General features: G+C 40.3%; 1 protein-coding gene across 1 annotated transcript in view; it reads left to right on the top strand.

Moving 5' to 3' along the window:
• The window catches only part of PDE11A (phosphodiesterase 11A), a 383893-nt gene that overhangs the window by 309079 nt on the left and 49717 nt on the right, over positions 1 to 25097 (top strand). Inside the window, exons 14-16 of the mRNA XM_014834082.3 lie at positions 4641 to 4731; positions 8141 to 8241; positions 22061 to 22138. Coding sequence (XP_014689568.3) covers positions 4641 to 4731; positions 8141 to 8241; positions 22061 to 22138 — 270 coding nt within the window. The remainder of the gene's footprint in view (positions 1 to 4640; positions 4732 to 8140; positions 8242 to 22060; positions 22139 to 25097) is intronic.

The raw sequence follows: 25097 nt of genomic DNA, 5'->3' as shown, positions 1-25097 counted from the left end.
TTAAAGTATTCACAGTCTAATTCCAACCTTTCAAGTGATTTGGAAATGGGATTTAAATGCACCGATTATTATGTAGCAAAGCATATGCTACCTTTTTTTCATATATAAGGCTATAAAGAAACAGGAGACATTTAGCAAGGGACAAATTACTATATAAAATGCAAAATGCCTCTACAATAAAAAGTTGTGACTTTAGTTATAGCACAATATGATTTATTCTCTTAGCCTTTCTGATAAGTGAACCTTTGCATTTTCATATTTTATTCTTAATTTTTAAGTATTGGAGTGCATGCAACGAATGATCAATAGGGAGAGAGGGCAGTGATACCATAGTCCTTTGAAATTGCTCTGTTAACACCTCTCTCCTGTTTTCTCCAGGGACAGCGTTCCCCACTCATCCCCCTCTCTATTACAGCTGCCCCTGATGATTAAATATCAGTACTGAGCAGCTTTGTAGTATATTCTCCTAGGAGACTTCTTCTATTCATTTCTAGCATAATCTCTTATACTCATTTCTTGGGAGTGAAAACCCATCTTGTCGCTTTCAGCCAGGTCCCAGAAGTGAAATACTGGGGCACATTAATCTGCCGTGACAGCCTAATCCCATTCCTCGCCACCTCCCAACAAGTCTCAATTTCCTAATTACCTTTCATAGTTTTCCTTTTTAAAGTTTCCTATATGCTGTGGCTGTGCACGTCCGTGAAGTCTCTTTTTCAAAGAATATGCTTATCTTGGGAAGTTATGAAAGTACAGTTCCTTTTACACGCTTAATTTGGTGCCTGTGCAAAGTGCTGGATGCCTGTAGGAACAGAATTTTTGCTTTGACTTTTCTTTTTAATAAGTTTCTCCTTGGTGTGCTGCCTGTCCAAAAATGAAAAAATTGTAGTCTTTTGGGATGACCTAACCAATAATGAGCATCATGAATAATCACATGTATAAATATCCTTGTGCTTGGGCAATGTGGGTACTCTTCCTCTCTCCTCCTCTTCTCCTCTCTCCACACACCCTACCCACACACACGCCACATGTCTATATCTCATATTTTCACGATTACAGTGTGTGTGCTCCAAAGCTACTTACATGGTGGATATATTTACCACAATTAAAATGGAGTGTGGTGTTACAGTCCGTTTTTTTCCATAAGTGATTGATTTGGGGTTTTCTTCATCGTATTTTACATGAAAATGTGGAAGTATACCTTTACACAAAGTATATTACATGAAAGACATGGCCTCTTTTAAAAAATGGTTTTCTGACTAAGTAAGATTGGTTAATACTGCATATTATATTCCCCTCCTGCAATATCACAATGCATACTTTCACATAGAGATGTTGCTGCAAAATCCTACAATAAACAGTTTAACTTTTTAAACCCAGCATTTCCCAAATGTATGTGACCATGGGACCCTTTCTATTTCTGCCCATACTGCCATTTAACACTCCAAAGAACTAGTATTCTATAGAATACTTTTTGATAAAGTTTATCCTAGCAGATACATTTTGTTTTTTGACACATATCAAGTTTTATGACTGCAGACTTCCCTCTCATGTGCCTAGGAGATTCACAGTGTGTATATATGTCATAGCAGGTATAGGCAGTGTTCTCGGTGAGCCTTGGCCTGAGAGAGAAGGCACCAAGAGGTTTTGCAGTCTTAGAAAATCTGACGGAGACCAAATCTAACAGTGTAAATCAAGGATCCATATGGAAATAGAAGCATTCCTGCTTAGATGATTTTACTCTAGAAAAGTCAAAGTAGAGTTAGTACCATGCTGCATTCCATGAATGCTAAGATGGCACCTTGCTCACAGAAAGGTGAGCATTCTTAGTGTGAATCTGGTCAGAGAAAGTCTCCTACACAATTATAGGCGACTGTGAGCTTCCTGAGGGTGAGCGTCGTGTCTTATTTATCTTCGTATTCCATGTGCCTGCAGCCTGGCATCGTAATAGTCATCAGTACTTGTTGGGTGAAGGAATGTAGATGACGGGATGAATGAATCAGTGTCTTCCTACACTTTCATTGCATTGGTCTGGTTCAGTTGCAAAATCTACATATTTTTGTGATTAACTCAGTATTGTGTGAGGGTGAGGAGAATGTAAGTAGGAATTACAAAAAGGAGCAAAGAGAGAGTCTAATGATGATGCTCAAACCATGGACGGTCAGAGGACGGCTGCCTTTGCACAAACACCCTGAGAGTCCTTCTGATGAAACACAGCAGTTCAGAAGCCATATGGCCCTGGGGAAGGGGAGAGGTGCAGCATAGGAGGCACCAGTGTGTTTGTGATAAGCTGTCCCCTCGTTAAAGGAGGAAACATCCTACTCACCCCCAAAAAAGAAAATATAAAGTGATTTGTGATCATCTAGCTGATTTAACTTTTATGAAGTCTGCTAAACCTAGGTGATAAAGGAAGAGATAATATTTTGCATCTTGACCCTACCTTACATCAGCGATTCTGTTATCAGGATTCACACCAGGAAGTGAGGTGCCCACATGGCTGGTTAATAGAAATGAATTACAGGAATCTGAGCCTGCAGTTAGTGGTTATACTAGTAGAATTCTGAATTAAATTTTGAAATCTTTCATTGATGACAACCTGCTTGGCAAAAATGGAGAACTGAATATCAGAAATATATAAGTTATAATTATCATTCTCATTACGTAATGAGAAGAAGCTTAAAAACTTAGATTCCAGTCTAGAACAGGTACTTACTAGCGGTGTGACCTTGGAAAAGTTGCATAATTTCTCTGAGTCTTGGTTTCTTCATCTGTGAAATGAGAAAATAATACCTGTTTCATGGTTGTTGTCAGGATTAAGTGAAATAATGTATTAAGTTGTTAATATGTTGCCTAGTCCATGATAGGTACTTACTCCTGATAGCTATTATTATTATTAACATTATTATAAAATGTTAACACACATTACTGTCAGCCTTCCAATTTGAACTGCAGTCTCATACATACCACTGCAAGCTTACTAACCAAGCAGCTAATAATTTTTTAGGCACCTACTTCATGCCAGGCATTCGGATGTGACATGCACATAAAACATTCTAGAATTTCAAAAACTAAAACAAAGACATACAGTATGCATTTTGAAAAACATATTTTCATAAAAATGAATTTTATGTTAGAAAAATAGTAACTAACATTAATTAATCACTGATTACGAGGATTAGCCTAACAAATTTTTCACTTATTAAATGCTATAGATTAAGGCAAGATTTAAAGAAATAACACATACCTGATTAAAATCTAGTACCCTCCTTACTAACGTCATTCGTAATAAGCCCTACTGAACCTAACCCTGCTGTTTCTTGCAACATGTGCTCAGCTCTGATTCTTTCCCCTGGGGCCCCGAACTGGCAGTGACCTTGGGCTGCCTCGCACTGGAGATGAAGGTCAGTTTATGACCGAAATCCTTCACTTTGCACTAAGATGCAGTCTTTGCTCCTCTCGCCAGCAGGGTGGACTGTGAGCTGTCAATCTCCAGCATTTCCAATTTGAGGCCAAATTGCCCTTTCAGTGTCCAACCTCCCTACAAAGATCAAGAAAGAACACAAGGACCTTGATGGGTCCTCAGCCGGAGTCCCATGACTGCTCTTTAAACTGTAGGGTTCTCTGGATCTCTCCTGACTCTAAGGTGCTCTAAATCCTAATCCAAAAGAATCGGAAATGAACGCACTTGAACATTTTAAATGACCACATTGCCCAAATGACATTGTTGAGGAATGAGTTGTTCGATGTAAGCAAAATTTACAAATAATTCAAAATAAGCCTTTCAAGTATCAATTAACATTTTATTTAAAATGGAAGTGTACATGTGTGTTTTAATTATTGATTAATTAATATAGACTATAATCTACTACATGACAGGCAGTGTGATAGGCACTTTCAAATATTTTATTATATTCTCTTAAATGACAGGTGAGGTAAATAGTATTATCACAAGTTTAGAGATGAACACACTAAGTCATAAAGCACCCAAGTAATGTCCAAAGCTGTTAGTAAGAGCTGCGGTCTGATTCCAAATCCTGGGAACTTTCCAGAGTTCTACACTGAGATAGCGTAAGCGACTGTGGGCTGGGAAACCATAGGAGAAGGTTGTCAACCTTACATGTAAAGTAGATTAAATGGGCGCCACATAATATTCACAAATTCTTTTCCCACAAAGAGTCAAATACATTTGGTATAAGATAGTTGTTCTGGACACTCAGAAACTGTATAAGGCTTAGTTCATGCAGCCTATCCTGATCCTCAGGGACAGAAATTATGTCTTTTGTCCTCAGATCATCCAAAGCACTTTGGACCTGGAACACTTTCTATGGTATTTGTATTGTGTGTTATGTGCATTATTTCTCCTTATGATCACATCTCATCTCCCTTACTAGTCTGTAAATTTCTTAGAGGCATGGACTGTGTCTTATTCATCATTGAATCATCCACAGCACCTAGCCTAACTCATAGAAGTTTCCCGAAAGGTTTACTTCATAGATGAGTGAACTGCACAAGCGGTTCCCTGAGAATGTATCTGCTCATGGTCCTTTGCCAAAGCAGGAAAAGCAGTTTGATCCAAAGAGCTGGTGTCAGGGACATGTTGACAGGTGAAGGGCCTGGTCACTCACCCTTCTGTCCTCTTTCAGGAGCGGCTCTGCCCTGGCCCAACTCTACGGAACATCTGCTACCTTAGAGCATCACCATTTTAACCACGCTGTGATGATCCTTCAAAGTGAGGTACTGACTTAGTGTTCTGCCTCTCCCCTCCACAGAAAACCAATACAACGCTATTTCCTGCCTCTCTTTCTTTGTAGTGCCACAGGTAGATACAGATACAGAGACATGGAACAAGTTTTTTTAAACCAAACTACTGGACCTTTTCTTTGTGGCTTTTTTTGTTGTTATTCTTTCAGATGCCTGACCAAGGACCTTGTTCAGATTCTTCCTGAACTGATTCATTTGGGTTTCATTACTGGTTAGGGAGCTTTCAGATTCACTCATCAGAGGAGACTGCCTATAGCTTGTCGCCAGAGCATGGTCTTACCCTCTTTAAGGGGTACAGAAGCCCACCAACAGAGTGACTTGATCCAAGTAGTAAGTGGCTCAACACTCTCGTTTTGTAAAACCCAAAGCCATTTTAAAATATGGTAGAAGCAGAAACAGGGTGAGAAAGTTCCACTCTGTTAGCACAATTTAGAAACCTATGAAAGATAAAAGGACTCAAAATTGCTGGTGGGACCACATTGAAACTAAGAACTGCAACTAAACTGGAGACCCAGAGCTAAGGCCACATGCCTTATTTTGCTTCATGTGGCAATGCAGGAGTTGAAAGTAGTCGGACTTGTATACTTTTAGCTCTCCATGGAGAAAAAGAAAAACTACTAGCTGACTCTGGCTGAGGCGTCTGAGTTTAAAATTGCCAGGAAAGGATCTGTTTAATTTTCTGCAGGCGTGCAGACTTTTTTTTTTTTTTTTTTGAGGCCAGGAAGGGATCATCTGTTCCCCATTATTTGTCAGTTCTCTAGCTGTGCCATTAATTATTATTATTATCATCATTAAGGCCCTGCTACGCTGGAATAGCATCATTAAATATGGAGGTTTTTTTCCTCCAGCCTATCTTGAGAAAGTGTGTCTTTTGCAATATCAGGAACGCCTTCTTCGACCCCATAAAGGAGAGTCAGCACTCCGGAACCTGAATGTAGCCTGGGAAGGGCAAACCCGCTGGGGGAGATGTGTTTTCAGTTGGGAATGAAACATCAAGGGTTAGGCTCTCAGTAACTCTGACAGAAACCAGCATCCCAGCACCTGGGGCTCTGGAATTTTCCTATGAAAGCCATGTTTTCACTGAGTGCTGTGGAAGAGGGAAGTAGGACAGGAGAAATTTGGGTTCAGGCTATCTTTTCTCTACTGGTAATATGAAGGGTTTATACCTCTGATCCCACCTTTGTAATAACAGGGTTTATAAACAGAATGTCACGGATTTCTTGGAAGGTCACTTGTTTCTTTGCTCAGGGAAACAAAACCCACAAACTCAGAATTTGTCTTCAGATAAACACATGGGCTGCCCTTCACCCTTGGGTTCTCTATGAAGAACGCGGAGTAATAATAACAGAACCGTGCGCTGAGCAACTGGTGTGTGCAGGGCCTTCCCCCACAGCCCCTCCTGTCCTGCCCATCAGATAAGCAAAAATGCAGATGCTACCATCACCCTACTTTCCAAATGATGCAGAGGCACGGACGTGTTAAATGCCCTCAGGAAAGTTGCTGCAGACCTTTCTCCCTGCACATTTGGTTTTTTTTCCATCAATACCACTCCTTCCTGACCAATGCTGAGGTGGTATTTCAGGGACCAAACCCTCTAGGTGCTATAGAAGCCCAATTTGCATATAAACAATACACTGATTGCAAATCAACTCGTTTTATCATTATTATTAAAGCTGATCTGGCTTGCTTTGTCACTCTGTTAGCTGTAAATTGTGTTAGTTACTATATGTCCTTTAAAAGTAGTAAAACACACTCTCTCACAGAATAATCAAGAATTTGAAATTCAGACCAGCTTTCTCCTGGACTTCACATTAGATTTTACTGTAACTTGTTCCTAACATCTGTATTTCTTTCACTGGGAGATGCTCAATGTGTGGCTGGATCTGGGTGACTACTATTCCATAGCTTCCAACCACTTTTTCCCAGGCCCCAGTTCACGGGCCTGTGATTGATCCATGGGGCAAGGCTCAGGCAGAGAAACCTGGGCAGAATTATGGTATGGCATTCCTTTAGTTATTTGTCTTCTTCCTAATGGCTGAATTAAGGGTCTGGAAGAGTTCATTTGAAAATTATTATTAATATTGGACCTCGTCCCAGGTGGAACCAATATACTCTAGTCTTTAAGGAGTGGCGAGTTCACCCAGTGAGATAAATTAACTCAGGGGAGCAGATTATCATCTGGTGCCTGGTAGGCGGTAATTTACTAATTGATATTCTGGTTCTCTGAAAGAATTAATTTACCTCTCGTTGGAGAATAGTTTATTCTCAGGCAGTCATTCCACCCCCTTCCTTCTGCACCATCTTCTGGCTCTCAACAGTAGGTTTAAAACAAGTCCAGTTCCTGGGCCACATATTTATGACTTCATATTTCATGCTAAGAAAACCTGATAAATGAAAAGTCCTGACTTTCAAAGCAAATTAAGTGAACTGTCAGTCACTTTACAGAAGGATTTTTCGCTTTACTAAAAACATCGTGGATCTGCCTAGTGTAGCTAAAACAAATTCTGATGAAAAGCAGTGTGCTTTTCAAAGGTTCGGAGCTAACAGGTGTATTTGCAAGTTTTCCTAGGTGTAAGTCATCTTTTAGAGTCCTGAGAATTAGGCCAAGAACAATATCTTATACGTCCTAGCTACTCAGTAATTATGGGCTGAATTTAATCTACTACACACTTCCTCAAGATGTATTTTCACAGTTTAACACAAGTTTTCTCAACTTCAGCGGTACTGACATGTTGGGCCAGGGACATCTTTGTTGTGGGGGCTGTCTCGTGCATGGTAGGATGTTTAGTAGCATCCCTGGCCTCTACCCACTAGATGCCAGTACCACCACCCCCACCAGTGTGACACTCAAAAATGTCTCTAAACACAGCCAGAAGTCCCCATTGCCAGTCACCCCCAGTTGAGAACCACTGGTCTAATGTTTTTTCTCCTCCTTGAAGTTATTTGTTGCCATAACAAGTACTTCCAAAACGCCAACTTAAGTCTTTGCTAGTGAAACTAGTATTTATTTTAGGGTCAGAAAGATTCCCAAATGTTGTTTCAACTTCTCCACTCAGTAATTCCACAGGAAATGGGCAGTCACATGGAGTTGTTGGCATAAACATATCCATAGTAATACAAGTTCAAACGTTTTTCAGAGTTTTCTCTTCAAAACTAGACATAATAAAGTGTCCCTTGGTAGTTTCCCTCAAAAATGATTGCACTTTCTAGCTTTGCTGTGTTTGCCAGGGAATTTGTTTGTATTTGCACAAAATTTCATTAACCTCTTTAAAAAAATGTTTTTATCATGTTCCCATACTTTTTTTTTAATATAGGAAAAACACGTAATAAACAACCTCTGATTTAATGTTGTCTTTTGTGACTTTTTACTTTCCCATTACAGGGTCACAACATCTTTGCTAATTTGTCCTCCAAGGAATATAGTGACCTTATGCAGCTTTTGAAGCAGTCAATATTGGCTACAGACCTCACGCTGTACTTTGAGTAGGTATTGGCATTTGATCGCTTTGACAAATTGGTATCTAAAGTTTCATCCTGTAATTAATTTTCAGGTCCATATTGGGGTTACTTGTTATTCTAGCACTGATATCAAGGTGTAAATGAGCTGAACTTTTTGTTGTTGCTTTCCCCTCATCCACATGAACCTCATTAAGGCGGAATCTACAAGACAAGAGAATCAGGGCTGCAGTAGTGAGATTTATGTCTTTCTTCTGTTTTATGAGCCTTGGTTGGGACTCTTGACTCTGAAACTAAGTGATGGCCATTTTTATTTTAGAGAATGGCTAAGATTGCTATTTTAGACTATTAGTTCTGGTCAGATCTATAATGGCATTGATGATGCTAATGAAAAAGATTTGTTGCTGAAAAATTGACTAAAAGTCCAGGCCTTCATTCCTTGCCTCCTCTCTCTTTCTCAGAGGAGCTGTCCCCCTTTTTTCCAAAAGTCAGGCCTCTATATGAGGCGGAAATTCCATCCTCTCATCTCAGTCATTTTTCATCCTTATCTTCCACTTCTCTCCTACGTGATCTGTCTACTCCAATCAGACTGGTCTCCGTGTTACCTTTTGAAAACACCTTATGCAGTGCCCCTTGTGCCCTAATCATGTCATTGTTTCTACCTTGAATCCTGTCCCTCCACTTCCCCATCTGGCTGAACTATCCTTTAAGGTCTGTCTCTTCCACCACTTTTTCTAGGAAGCCTGTGTCACTCCCTTTGAAGTCGTACTGCACTTTGGCGTTTTGTCAGTTAGAATTATATTCAGTTGTAAGGAACAGAAAACCCAAAATAACAGTGGCTTACTTCTCTGTCACATAAAAGAAGTCTGGACATCAGCAATCTGGAATTGGTAGAGTAGCTACATTAAGTCATCGGGGACTCAGGCTCCTTCTGTCTTTCTGTGCTGCCACCTTCAGCACATGGTTTCCACCTTAGTCCAAGGTAACTGTTCAAGCTCCAGCCATAATGCCACATTCCAACTAGCAGAAAGGAGGAAGGGACAAAGAAGAAAACAGCCAAAAGGTGATGCAAGATATCTTTTAAGGGATTTTTCTAGAAGCTCCACATAGCACTTCCACTTCATTTCCTTTGTCAGAATTTAATCACTTGGCCATACCTAGGTTGAAGGAGGGTTAGGAAAGGCAGTCTTTATTCTGGGTAGCTATGTGCTCCACTAAAACCTAGTGGTTCTATTACTAAGAAAGAAAGGGAGAAGGATATTGGAGTAGACAACTGACAATCTATGCTACATGTATTTCTTGGTGGATTCTGCTGAATGGGTTTTTCCATGGTATAGTGGAAGGAACAAAGGCTTTGGATGTATGTTGGTCTGGATGTAAATCTCATTCTGGCATTCTAGTTAAACCTGGGGTATTGAGCCCAAGTGTCTATGTCTTCTCCCTCCTGAAATTCCACTGAAATGACACCAAATAAATTTAAAATAAAAAGAAAGGCATAATCTGAAAAGAGAAAGAGAGAGAATACACAACAACTGATAAGAGATGTCAATGCCTTTGTGGAAAATGGAAGGCTGACCAATGAATGATAACTGTTCTAGCAGAGTAGAAGTGGAAAGTAGGCCCTACAGAGGAGGACTACTCTGAGAAGCAAGACAATTTGCCTTGTAGAACCTTGTTTGGGGCTTCGAGACAAAAAGCACCATGAAAAGTGGATGTGACACTCAAAGTTTAAGACAAAGAGATTGCTAGAACGTCAGTTTGCAGAGCACTCAGAGCCCATGACGTCTTCTACCACCATAGCCAGTTAACTCCCTTTCCTCTACTCCTGGAGAGGGCCAAAGGTTTATTCCCTGGAGAAATGAAAGAAAGAGCTCTGGACTGAGGAAAAGTACAAGGTGGGAATCAGATGCAGAGCTCAGAACAGAGGATGAAATGAAATGGAACAAGTCTCTGGATTGAAGACTCATGGACCATACCCCAGTCACCCAGAAGCTAGGAGTCTATAAGCCACATGCCCAGGGTTGTCAGATTTAGCAAATAGAAATACAAGAAGCCCAGTTAAATTTGAATTTCAGATAAACAATGAATAATTTTTAGTACAAATACGTCCCATGCAATGTGTGTGGGGGACACACACATACAACTCCCACTCAGCCTTTTATTGCCTTACTGTTACACACAAATAGATACCAAGGATCACAGAACATTTGATGAAAGCCTCCCATGTGAAACACAGAGGCCAAAACAAACAGGAAAAAAAATGGAATTCAGAGAAAACAGGAAGAGGAAGAAAACAAAAACCAAAAACTATTGTTAATATCCTGAGAGCTAAGATATTGTATCCATGAAACAACAGGATGCGTTAAAAAATAATAGGAGCAACCACAGAAGAAGAAAGAGCTCATGAAATTAAAAACATAATAGATGAAATAAAAAATAAAATGAAAGCAATGGGAAATACTGTCAAAGGACAAAAAGGTGACAATATAGAAAACATTGTTTTATTTTATTATATGCTTTTTAGTACTGTTTGAGTTGTTAACTATGTGCATGTATTACCTTGCTAAATATAAATTTAATTAATTTAAAGAATATATTTAAAAATAAAAATCCTAGCTTTGCCGTTATCTGGCTATGTGTCATCAGACAAATTATTTACCTCTCAGAGCATCTTTACTTCGTGTGTAAAATGGAGATAACAATACCTTTGTTACCTGTCTTATAAGTGTCTTATGTCTTATAAATGTCTTGTATGTCTTATAAATGGCGGCGTCTACAACCTCATCGCTTTATAGCCTATTTATTTCGCACGTTTTGAGGCCCTCATGTTTGACTTAACTATCATGATCCTCCATCTTTTTCTGAATTGATGCTCCTTGATTTGGGATTTATGGAAGCCTATATTCCTTTAATGTTTTTAATTCCTGTCTCTGACACTTGCAGGATTTTATGTTATTTTTCTCAAAGTAGAAGCATTTTTCCAAGCCAAGTTTCCAAGTAACTTCAAGGGGGGAAAGAAATCTCAATAGTTTGAGTCCATTTATCAAGCCCTGTTAGGGATGTGACGAATCACTGAGTGACCGCTGGAATGCAGTCAAGGAAGCTGGTTGCAACTCGTTTTCTCATTACTCTGTTCTTATCTTACTGCTGCAGCCCTTGCTAATGTTTGCTGACTCCCAGAGAAGCTGGCTTGTTCTCTTTTTGTCAGCATCATTGTTTTTTGAGGTTCCGAATAGCTGCTCATTCTCTAATCTAGACCTTCAGGAGGCTCATTCACTTGCCTGTCTGAAGTTGCATTAACGTATTGCCGTATTTTTAGCCAAAACAACCGCTAGAGTTAATGACGGGAACAGCAGCTACTATAAAGTCTCACCCAGATGCTTTTATTTCACAAATATACAGTTATGGAATTGGAAGCAGTGCTAGAAATGATGTAATCCAATTCATCTTCCTTATTTTGTAGATCAGGTACTGAGCTCGAAAAGGTTAAATAGTGTAGCTTGGGTCATATAACTACTTAATGGCTACACTGGAACCCACACCTCCTCTTTCTGGACTTTTTCCACAATCACTGTTTTCCTTCTCTAGTTGAAGAATCAAGAAATAGTTGTCATTTGAATCGAGATTACATAGCATGGCAATATTGACCTTCCCAGGTGTATATTAATCAGCTTAATATGAAAATCAGCATGGGTCCCCTCTGCCCTCTCCCAGAGCAGAGCCGGAGACAAGGACCTGCATGCAGGTAGTTTAGTTTCAGAAGTGACATCAGGCATAGGAGTGGGAGACTGGGATAAGGACACATTCCCTTGTTGGTCACCACTGTGGTCATCTGGGCTTGATCCTGCAGGGACTGTCTGAAATGTCTCATATGCTGCACCTCAAAATTACCACCAACTTCCATCCTCCATCAGCCAAGGTTGTCCCATGAGTGTTAACTGTCACGAACTTCCAGGACTTGCATGCCTGAGGGATGGGGATTCCCACAGCTGTGCCCATCCCACATGTACAGTCAGAGCCGTGCCAGAGCAGAAACCAAGTGAGGCAAGGGGCCACCGAGGCAGGATCTGTGGCGCTGGTTGAAGAAGCAGCGGCTGGAGAATGGTGGGCCAAGAGGATATGAAGTGGCCCTATACACCTACTTTCTAGAAGTCTGGATTATCGTTGCTTTTTCTGCTCTGACTACTCAGCTCAAAAGTCATAATTCAGTTAAGGTCAGCTGAAAAGGAAGCTCACTGCTTTCCTCCCCTGGGGAAGGGAAGGCAGTCTAGCAACAGCCGGGGCGGGCAGGGAGAAGGTCCAGGCCTTTTAGAGAGGTTTATGACTCATTCCTCTGGACAGGGTCTCCTGCCGTGCGCCAAAAGAGGAAATGTAAGATTCCTGGAAATGTGGAACCCCTTTAAAAACAACCACAAAAACTTGTAACTTTAATTTCTAATGACTTTGGGTGTCCTCGGGATTCTATGCTACAAATGACAGATGAAAGCAGAGTTTATAAGGTTAAAAAACAAAAACAAAACAAAACAAGAAAACCCCAGAGAGAATTTCTAGGCTTCACAACCCAAAACATTCTTCAGTCTGATTTTCCAACTCATTGAAAACATTTTCCAGATTCTGCTGAATGGTGTTTTTTTTTTTTTTAATTGATTTCTGTGCCTATTTCTGAGTCCCTACAGTTCATAGGCTTTGATAATTAAACGGTCATTTCAGCATCTCCAACAGGACTTGGATATGCTCTATTGGTAACCAGCCATGTGACTTTGAGACAGTCACTCACTTAATCTCACTTTGCCTTGGTTTCCTTGTCAGCAACATGGGGACAGGCATATCACCCACACCAATCCCCTAGGGTTCTTGTGGTGGTCAAAGGAAAGATAACTTGGTTGTTTAAATAATTAAGATTTAAATGATATAAATAATTTAAATTTGATAACTTTGATCATTTAAATTACCTTCTAAAGAAAAGAATCATTCAGCCAGAAAACTTAATAAAAAGTGTACCATAAAAGATGACACTCATTAGGGTAAGCAGAGAGATGCAAAATTGTAAGTGTTAAACTTCAAACAGTACAAATGCCCTGTACTATTTGTCTGCATGGAAGTCAACAAAGATGACCTATGCAACTTCCACAGTTATTAATAAAAACAACAACTAATATTTCCTGAGTGCTTACTTAGGTGCTTCATATACACATCATCCCATTTAATACTTAGCGAGGTCTTATTAGTGAGGTCCTATTACTGACCTCATAATACACACGAGGAAATAGGTTGGAGAGATTCATTGAATTGCTCACAATATTAAATGGTAAAGCTGAGATTCACACCAAGAAATTGGACTCCAAAATGTTTTTTAACTACTCTGTCATTCTCTCTGCATTTATATAACTGTTAGTTTAAAAGGACTGAAGGGGAAACTGAGGCCAATCCTGGGAACCCTATGGCATTAGGGGCAGCAGTAACTTGAGTATGCCCATGCCTGAGGCCAGTTCCAAACATTATGTAGCAAGTCAACTAACTGCAGACTCCACCCCCGGGCAGAGGGGTGAGGGGGGGCAGGTGTGGTGTCTCCAGGTTAGAGTTGCTCAGGAGACTGTCTGGTGGGGCTGAGACTGTAATAAGAGGCTCCTTGTTTGCAGTTGAGCTAAGCTGGGGCATGAGAAGTTGGCAGTTCTTTAGCTTTAATACAGTCGTGGAGGCTGTTTCTATCGGGTGGCAATAATCGTTTAGCATCCATTCCCAACAAATTGTGATCATGTAATACTGTATCTCTTGTCTACCAGGTACCTGCTCCGTGCCCAGCGCTGTTCTGGACATTACAGTATCTCCCTGTATCACCACTAGAATGGGTGCCCCATGAATGCAGATATCTCACTCCTGGATCCCCAAAACCTGACACACTGCCTGACATAATGAGTTCTCAAAATATTCACTTTTTGATATTGAATTCTCATATCAATCTGCAAGGTAGATGTTGTTATGGCATCTTATAGATAAGGATACCTGGGCTTAGAAAGGGTAGGTAATTGGCCCAAAGTCATCCAATTGTCTGTGCTCACATCTCCATGCCATGTTGCCTCAGACTACTATTTAAGCTGAGAATTACCCAATAGTTCAGATTTTATAAGTCCATTTGGATGCTCAATACTTTTCCAGTTGGCTTTCTAAATTAATCAGAATCATTTTCAAATTGAAAATTTTCCATTTTCCTTGGTGCTCTGCAAACATTCATCAGCAGTTATGGAAAACGCCCAATCTAATGGTTTCTTTGTCTTTGTCTTTTCAAAGGGATGCAGTAAGTAGCATTTCGCAAAAGCATCTGATGATGACAGCAAAATGTACTCAATTATCTTATATTGTTAAGAGTTATACTTTGACCATCCTTTTGAAAATTAGATTATTGTCTACAACAATTTATTTAAAAAAATATGATAGGAAGTCAACAAATGTTTCTACTGCTATGCAGACAGGAGCGTTCATTCATTCATCACTCAACAAATGCTTACTAAGTGCCCACTATGTTCAGTGTTTTCAACTTCCACAGTTGCCTGCTTAAGTAGCCACCTTATTGGAAAAGAAGAGGATAAATTAATGCCTAGTAAGGTTATTATAGGGCTTAACTCATTGCTCTTTCCCAAACATTCTTCTATTTTAACAGAGCCTAATAAGACAACCCACTGAAATTATTCTAATGTTAGAATAACAGGCCCTGTGGCAGGTTGATGGAAGAAATACTTTGGTTCTTCTTGATGTGTTGCAAAGCACTTTTGCACATATTCATCCCCATATCCCATCCACATGATTTTGCAACTGAATAAAACATGAGAAATTCATCCACTAGCACTTATTGATGCCTTCTTTATGCCAGGCTCTGTGCTAGTTGCTGAGGATGCCCAAGCAGACAAGACACAGTTCTCACCTTTAGAGACTCAGCACCCATTGGGGAAGAGAGAAAAACAGTAATACCACAGCATGAGGAGTGCTACAGCCAAAGTCAATGCATGGGCAACGAGGGCAGGCGCCATCTAGCAACACCTTAACACACTTCTTGGCCTAGCGATTATGGTTTGACTGAACTGACAGCCAGGGCCTTGTGTTGTCTAATCTCCTGCCATTTTCAACATTCAGGGTCTTTCTAGTCTTTCCATTTCCTGCATTTTGCCAATTTTGTTCGTGTTGCTGAAAACAGCGCAGCATCAAACAGGTCATTTCTTTCAGGCTTTTAGGTGGCTTTTGTGTTTTCCGTGCTAGTCCAAAGCAGGGAGACAGTTCACTTCCAAAATTAAATATATGACTTTTAAAAATATTTTTTTTTGTGAGGAAGATTGTCCCTGAGCTAACATCTGTTGCCAATCTTCCTCTCTTCCTCTTTTTGCTTGAGGAAGATTGTCCCTGAGCTAACATCTGTTGCCAATCTTCCTCTCTTCCTCTTTTTGCTTGAGGAAGATTGTCACTGAGCTAACATCTGTGCCCGTCTTCCACTATTTTATGTGGGGCGCTGCCACAGTGTGGCCTGACAAGTGATGCTAGGTCTGCACCAGGGATCCAAACCTGCGAACCCTGGGTCACCAAAGCCGAGTGAGAGAACTTACCCACTATGCCACTGGGCTGGCCCTTAAATATATGACTTTCTTTTCTTTTAGTCATAATTACTGGAGTTAACATCTGCATATTGCCTTTGTATTCTTCTCTGGTGCTTTTACACCCAAAGTCCAGAAATGTCTCTAGAATCTGCAGTTAGCAATCAACTGCACATGTCTTATTTGCCTGTTGAATGAGCTGCAAGAACACTGAAAGAACCAATATCCTCCTCCTCTGCACCCCCCACCTATCCCCTTATATGCACTCCCATCGCCCCGCCAGATAATTCTGGAGTTGAAATTGCAGGAGAGTCACAATGATGATTTGCTACCTTGGCAGTAAAAGCTTCCTAACATTCACGGACTTTGGGTAGATTCAGAACAGTTACATAAATAGATAGATAAAGAATATGTGTACATATATACATAGATAGATAAATTTACAAAAAAACTATTTCTGATTAAAATATACACAGGAGTGGTAATTTCTCACTTTACAAATAAAAGATGACTTGCAGATAAATTACAAACCAGAAAGATTTTCAGTGTAGTGATGGGTGACTGGTAACCAATCTTTAGAATTATTTTTGAGGGTAATTTTAGCAGTTCTATTCAAATGAATGCTTTTTTAAAGACTGCTATTTTTCTAAGTGGAACATATTTCAAGAGACCAGGATAAAAGCCTAATAAAAACATATCTGATTATAAATGAGATTTTCCAGTAAGTTGCTTTTCACTAGCAGAGGTATTTGCCATTGTCCTTGAAAACCAAGGTTCCCAATGATCTGCTTGGGAAGTTAATGATATAGTTCCTCATGACAGAGGAGTCCAGATCCAGGGAGTATGATATAATTTTCTAGATTTTCAAATGTTCATTGTAGCAGTCCTGTGTTTTTAAAAGTGCTCCTATTTCTAACAGTTTCGCATATGCTCATGCTGTTGACTCTATAATCTATATACACATACACATATAGATGCTAAAAGGAGCAGCTGTGTGGGCAAATTCATTTCTCAAAAGCACCGTGAATTTCACATTGTTGCTTTGTAATGACTATCACTAAGGAGGAGGTCAGAAATACACCACCTGTCTTTGGAGCATCCTCTTGTTGACGATGGCAAGACCTCTGACTGGTGTCTTCCTTGGTACTCGGTACTTGGCAATTCCTTGGAACAGCAGCCTGCAGTGCCATTACATCTCATGAGGACTTTGGGCTACTGCTGTCCATATCCTCACAACATGCAAGGCCATCTGGCCCCCGAGGTTCACGCGACACAAGTTTACAAAGATGATCTCAGAGGCCAGAACTGGGAGGCTGGGGACCTGGAATCTACTCAGATCTGCCCGTAACTGCCCTGGGACCCTGGGCAAATTGCTTCACCTTCCTTCACCTTGAGTTCCTCACCCATAAAATGGGGGAATTACAGCAGATGTTTCTCAAAGGTACCATATATCTCTAACAGTCTATAATTGTAACAAAAACTCAAATTAAACTTGGAAAAGAAATCACTCTATGACCCAGCGATTTTACATATACCTAAGTATATGTGGTGTATACAGAGAGAAAGATAGACAGAGACAGCGAGATCAACAGGCAGAGAAAATACTCACACACAAATTCACAAGGAGATGTGTACAAGGATGTCCCTAGCAGCATTGTTTGTAATAGCAAAAACAAAATGGAAATCATCTAAATTTTCATCATCAGGAAATAGGTAAATAAACAGTGGTATAATAATCCATGGAACAGCACACAGCAGTGAAAAGGAATGGCCTATAACTATACGTAACAACGTGGATGAATGGCACACTGAGCAAGAAAAGCAAATTGCCAAAGAGTACACATACTATAATGATACCATTTATAAAATTTTAAAATATGATACCATTTATAAAGCTTTAAAATCTGCAGGGCAATACTCTGCATTATTTATCTAGTAAAATTATAAGGATATGTGTGAAGATGATTTATAGAAATTTAGAAAATGGCCATCTCGTAGTGGGAGGGAGGGAGGCAAAAACGACAGTACAGAGATGCACAGGGGCCCCATACAGCTTTATTTCTAGGCTGGGTGGTGGATAGATAGATAGATAGATAGATAGATTCTTTATGTCCATTGTGTAATTTTTAAATATATTAAATATGCATAATAAATTCGTTATGTGATCCTTGCATATCGTCACTTCAAAAATCCTTTTTGCAGCTTTATGAAAATGATTAGCGCCATCTCCTGATCTTCAAGACGATTAATTTTCAGAAACTTTAAAAAATTTTTAAATGCACTTTGGTTTAAACTTTAAAGCATCTATTTGGTTATTTATGTGACCAAGTATATTGCCAGATGTATAATATACAGGGTTCCACCAGTGACTAGACTTTTCTCATGTTTACCGTGACAAAACGGGTGTTCAGTAAGTCTCCTGTTACCTTCTGAGGCCATGGTCAAACCTTGGGATGCCAGAATAAATAGAATCTATCAAGAAATAGCCAGACTTTTGTCAGTGAAGGAAAAATAAAATTAATATGCCAGGCTTTCCTGTGCCCTATGAAGAGACTCCTCCCGTCCCTCCTCTATCCGTCCTCTCCTGGGGATAGTGGATATGCCCTGTTGTCCTGATGCAGTGGAATCCAGCTTCATTACATGTGATGTGAAGCCTATGACCGTTTTGGGTTCCATTGATTTGAAACTTTCACACCAGCAACTCTAGCTATTAAAATGTCCATTGTTGGGGAATTTACTCATCTGGTGCTGTTCGATTGTCCTGTCATAGATTTGCATTTTTCTTCTTAATTTCTTTTCTGCATTGAGTTAGCCATCTAGGTAATATGCCTCCACTTTCCATCGGAGAGGTTATGTCTCCTATATTGAACATTCTCGCAGCAGATATAACAATAGTTATGGAGGGCAGCTGTGACATTGGATAGGAATGGTGTTTTAAATTTCCCACAACTTGCTATGTTGTCCACTTGGTTCAAGTTAGAATCTACTCTTCAAGAATCTGACAGGGCTTTTCTTGGATAGAGTTTATGTTGTTTTCTTATCTCAGTCTCTCCAAACGGCAACTGTGAAGACCCAAGAACAATTAGAATCTAGGTGAAACCAGTGGCTGGAGAGTTATTTTTAAAAATGAGTAGGGTTCTGAGATAATCATTTTCATTCATTCATCAACTCAACAAATGCTTATTGAGCTCCTACTACATGTCAGGCACTGTTGTGGGCACTGGGGATCCAGGAGTGAAGAAAAATCAGCCAGGCCCTTGTCCTCACGGAGCCTGCATTCTAGTGATTTCTTAGAATAATCTATAGAATTGAAATGACACCCAGGTGTATATCATGACAGGAATGCTGACTGACAAGCTCTTTCAGAAAGCCTTCCATGATCTTCCATGACCCTCCAAGCTAAGCTAAATGCCTTCCTCTGTGCTCCCAGGACGCCCTGGGCATATTTTAGCTGCTTGGGGCAGCTGTTGTTCCAACAGGTTGCACTTGTATCCCGGCTCTGCCACTCACCACCTGTGAAAGCTTGAGCCAGTTAACTCAACCCTTCTCAGCTTAATAACAGCTTAATAGGTGATCCTTCCTGAGCACCTCCTGTGTGTCAAGCATTCTTTTAAGTGTCTTATATAAATCATTTTATCTAATCCTCCCACAAACTCTACAAGATATATCCCATTACTATTACTCATTACTGATAAGAAAACTGAAGCCCAGCAAGGTAAGGTAACCGACCCAAGGTTGGTCATACGGGCAGTAAGGGACAGAACCCAGGCAGTCTGCTTGGGACATAGTAAGGACCACGTAAATTTAGCCTCCTCAGGGCTGGGATTAGGGGGAGGCAAGTGAGGTGAGTCATGCGAGCGCAGTGTCAGATCCTGTCTTTATTTAAAATTTTGACATTTTGTTCATCATGATTTTTTTATTTATGTTGATTTTTTAAATATTGCATTAAAATAGTGTTTATCTTGATTACTGAGTTTTTGGCACCCACTTAAATTTTGTGCCCAAGGTAAGTGCCTTCCTCCCTCACTCTAGCCCTAGGATCATTAGTATTATCATTAGGATCACATTTGAAGGGGAATCACCTATTTACTTGTTGACTGCTTCTGCTAAATTCAAAGATGTTTAAAGATTGCACCCATGTCTTGTGTCCATAAAGCCTAGTAAGGAGTTGGCACAGAGTAGGTGTTCAATAAATATTTGTTGAACCATCTTTCTGCTCCACAATAATTCAAAGGAAGATTAACTTCCAATCAATGAGAAGAGGAAACTAGATGAATTCTTCAATCTCATGGAGTGCAAATAATCCATTGTGTATTATTGTTGGCTGTAACACTATTAGTATTATTTACATATTAACCACAGCTACTAGGTATTGAGTATCTATAAGTGCCAAGCACTCAACACATCTCATCTCAAAATCTCACCACAGAATCGGAAACTGAGACTCAGCAATGTGGAATCGCTTGCCCGGGACCACATAGCTGTTAAGTGACCGTCAGTATTAAGCCCAGGTCAATGTGAGTCTAGACCTGACTTCTTTCCATTCCACCACCTCCCTTGCTATTTCAGTTCACAGTCGGTGGTGGTGATGTGAAAAAAGTATGACCATGGTCACAAAGAAGGGAGTGGGCAAATGAAGAAGATGGCAAAGTTATACAAAGAAAAGACATGCACACCCAAAGAGGAGGGGCATTGGCTGGGCCCTTCTGTGTAACCGTGCAATTCCATTTCTCCCGATTGCTACAAGGTCATTGTGGAGATTGTCCCATACTGTAGTGTGACCTTGACCTGTATCAACTTGAAGAGATAGATCCAGGACCTGGCTTTGTGTCTCAAATAAGGAAGTGAGCCACATATTTGTCTTCCCGACCTGCTCTGTTTCATGTAAGTTGAGTAGTCAGTCTAACCAGGCGACAAGAAGTCCATCAGGTGGTGATGGGCACCCCAGACCAGATACGGGGGAGCCAATTGCACTCAGCATCATGTCCTTTGTCCCCCAACTGCAATGGGTCAGCACTACATGCCTAAGATCCTACTCTGATTTCCACCATAAATAACGTGGTAGTATTTTCCAAATTGTATTCCTTAAAACATCAGTACTGTGGAATTCTGTGTTTAAGTAAGGTAAAACAGGCTTTTCTAGCTCAGTATTTCTCAGAGCCTTCAAAAGCTAGTGTGGGTGGTGAATCTCCAAAAGAGATGTATTACAGGCAGCATTTCTCAAACCCACTTGGCCAGGGAATCCCTTTATGTGGAGTACCTCCTCAAACCAGGATTTTGTGGGACGCATTTTGGGAAACTATGTCAAGATCCTTTCAATAGTCTCTCATTAGGAAGCGCCAAGAAGGTGAAATCTTGGGAAATGGTTCTTAAAGAATCAAAATGGCGACGTCCTCTTTTATTTACCTTTTTGACTATAAAAATTAAAAGTCATATAACTAGATTAAAGAAAAGTTTTGAAAATAGGAATAAATCACCCTTATTTTCACAGCTTTAGAATATTTCCTTCTTGTCTTTTCCATGCCTATACATCTCCAAATGTGTATCCGTATGTGTGTGTATCCAGCACGTAAAATGTTCAGATACTGTGCTAAATGTTTTGCATGTCCTCCCATTTAATCCTCACAATAATTCTGTGAGTTAGCAAATGTAATCCCATGTTAGACATTAGGAAATTGAGGCTCAAAGGGTTTAGGTAACTTCCCCAAGTTGCACAGCAAGTAGGTGACTGAGCTATTGTTTAAACACAGTTATTTCTGACTCCATAGCCTGTGTATTTAAGCGCTGCAATGCTGAAATAGTTATTTTCTAAACTAGAAAAAAGTATTTGTCCTGAATTTACTACCACGGAGTTTATCTTATCTTGGATCATCATACAGCTCAGTTCTATGTTGAATGATAAAAGAACATTCCAGGATTGTTCCTGCTTTTTATTTGTCCTTGCCTCCCTTCTCTGACTTTCAGTAAGTGTCACAAGGGCTTCACAGCAAGTAATCCTGAATGCAGGATCACATTGTTCTCTGTTTTATGGCTCGATAATCGCCTCTGTTATAAATGCATTCAGAAATGATTGTGGCTTTTTCTCGAAGCTTCAACATTTTTTAAAAAATGATTTGTTTTGATAGTGCTTTAGCCTCATGATTTCAAATATTAAGTTACTTGGTTCAGGTGGTCTTATATTTTCCCATAAATGTGTTTATGTCACCCAGCAGACTGAGAAATTTCATTCCAGATTTTTTTTTCTTTCTTCATTTGATTTTGTGCAGGAGGAGAACTGAATTCTTTGAACTTGTCAGTAAAGGAGAATATGATTGGAGCATCAAAAACCATCGTGATATATTTCGGTAAGAAAAAGCTCTTGTTTATAGTGTTTCTTCATTATTTAAAGATTTAGCCACACTTTTCTGACAGTGCTAAGAGCACACAAGTTATATTTAAAGTAACAAATCTTGGCTTAAATTAAAAACGTTCAAAGATTCATTAAATAATTAGAGAAAAAATAGAGAATATGTCATATTATGTTAAATTATACTTTTTCCTTCTCTCCATAAATTTGCATTCAAAATTAGAAAATGATGTTCACCTGGGTTCATTTTCGGCAAGCCATGACTCCTCTTTTTCCCTAGGAAGCAGAGGTGTAGGTTGTCAGGAGAGGGGATTTTTGAACCTCAGAAAACAGAGTTACACAGAACAAAGGAGAGTACAGAGTCAACTTTTGTTTTTCTTTAGAGACAATACGTATGGTAAGTAGATAACCAGTCGAAATGATTTTGGTGGTGGAAATGAGGAGTCTGTTCTTGACTTTTCACAGGACTTCTTCCCAGTTGTTTAGAAAAGACAGCAGGGCTGGCCCGGTGGTACAACAGTTAAGTTCACACATTCTGTTTCTCAGCAGCCCGGGGTTCGCTGGTTTGGATCCCGGGTGTGGAAATGGCACCGCTTGGCAAAAAGCCATGCTGTGGTAGGGGTCCCACGTATAAAGTAGAGGAAGATGGGTATGGATGTTAGCTCAGGGCCAGGCTTCCTCAGCAAAAAGAGGCGGATTGGCAGTAGTTAGCTCAGGGCTAATCTTTCTCAAAAAAGAAAAAAAAAAAGATAGCAGCAAACCATCATTTTCATGTGGCACATTTTAACCACCCAATTGCATCCACTCCAGCCAGTTAAGCACGATTCCTTTTTCTTTCATATTCTCTCCTTCCACTGTCCCCACCTCACCCATCCCAGATCTTCTGCTGTTTTATCCCTGTTCCAATGTGTTGAGTCTTCCTAGGAAGGCTGTGAGGCCAGGATTATGAGCTCACTGTGTCTGCTCCACACCCAGCAACCCTGGGATCATCCCAGCGGGATCCCTAGCACAGACCCCCGCCGTATGTGCTGTGAGCCCTCAGCCACCATCTTCAGCACACAGAGCTCTGCCTGCCCCTTCCCTCTGCAGCTGACCTCTCTTTACACTTTGCTGAGACCCTCTCACCAGAGGGCCCTCCACTTCTCCCCTCTCTGCAGTAATATTTCTCTGTGTTGTCATTACAGACCTTTTTATTCCTCCTTTCCAGAGGGAGAGGGGACCCTTCCTCTCTTCAAAACTAGCACCTTCACTTATGTCCTAATTCCACTCCCCACGCCCCACCCCTGACCTTGCCATATCAATTATACGCCTTTGGCTTGCATTTCAAAATCTGGTGTTTTCCATCATGACCTTGCTGGGCTTAGAGATATGTTTCTATCTCCTCGGTGAGAAAAGTTATCTCTAAAATCTGCCTTTTTCTCAAGGTCCTATCATAGTTCTCTACTCCCTTCAATTCCACACTTCACTCCTACTCCTAACTTCCGGCAAGGCAATTTCTTTCTTTTTAAGTATTTTTAATTCCACAAGTAATTACATGAGTATGTTTTTCTGTAACAAATGAAAACATTACAGATAAACCCCCAAATCTCCTTTGAGCCTCACTCTCGATTCTCGTACTGTCTCACAGCTATACAGTTACCAATTTCTCGTACCTTTCCAGACCATTTTCCAAAGCATTTATATCCTTAGGAAAAATACTGTTTAGTGTGGATGTGTTTGTTTGTTTTAAACATAAATTATATATTTACATATCAATCAGACTTGCTTGTTCACACAACTATATGCCTTGGAATTCTTTCCACATCCATACCTCATCATCTTTTCTTGTTGCATGGTACTCCAAAGAACGGATTTACCACAAAGTATTTAGCCTTTTCTCCACTGAGGAATTTAGTCTGTGAAATGTGATTTCTGCTTCTTTTGAAAGTCACCTGTCACCTCCCAAGGATCACATCCTATGGCTTTTGTTCTCTTCAGCTTCCTCCATCCCTTCACAGCCCCTACTTACATTGGCCTTTCCTTTCTTAAAACTGCCTCCTGCCTTAGATTCTCTAAAGCTGTGTTCTTCTGGGTTTTCTACTTTCCTCTGACTCTTCCTTCTCCTCTTTGTCCTTCTCCAGTGCTTCCTCCTGCCCACCACCCCCTAATGGTAATAATTTCCCAAGGACCTATTTTTGGTTTTCTTCTTTTGTTCCTTAGCATCCCCATGATTTCAACTCTCATCTCTTCTCAAATGACTCCCCCCGTGTTTCTTGGGCCTGGTCTCTCCTCTGAGCACAACTCCTAAAATGCCAGTGCTCATTCCACTTCTCCACCTGGGCTTTTTCCTTCAGAAGTTTTCAAACTTGTTGGGCAAGGAACCCCATATGTAAGAAAACCCTTATTTGGAAGCAGAGTATGTAAAAGAGAGGTGCTCCCAGGGCTGTCCACTCCCCCAGCTCTGCCCTCGCCCCCATCCCCATTTCATGGTTAGACTCTGACCACGAGCACGTGGGGTGGGGGATGCTCTGGGAGAGCACTGTCTTCACTGTCTTAGAGAATTTTAAAATAGTAATAAAACCAACTCAAAGTCGGTCTGCTTTTTGTCATCCCCATGTGCCTGCAATCCAAACAATGTCAATGGTGAGATACTCCTCCTCAAGAAAAATCTTTTATTGGTATAAGTTCTAAACAATTCCTGTGGTTACTGTTGCATATGAAAATAATTGATGTGAAAGCTTCAATTAGCATATTATTACTTACCCTTTAATTGTATGCCTCTCGTACGTGTAAGTTAATTCCAAGAACGCCCGCCCAGTTATACAGTCCGCCCCTGACACAGGTGGACTCGATACACACTTTCGAGATAAGTCCCTATTGGGTCAGAACCTTCTGCACTCGCTCCGGTGTACTTCATGTCTCCAGCCCTGCGGAGCTTCACATTCCTGCTTTTAAACCTGTATATTCAGAATAAACAA

This window comes from Equus asinus, chromosome 4 (assembly GCF_041296235.1).
Source record: "Equus asinus isolate D_3611 breed Donkey chromosome 4, EquAss-T2T_v2, whole genome shotgun sequence".
Taxonomy (NCBI): Eukaryota; Metazoa; Chordata; class Mammalia; order Perissodactyla; family Equidae; genus Equus; species Equus asinus.
This window is presented reverse-complemented; position numbering and strand designations above follow the sequence as displayed.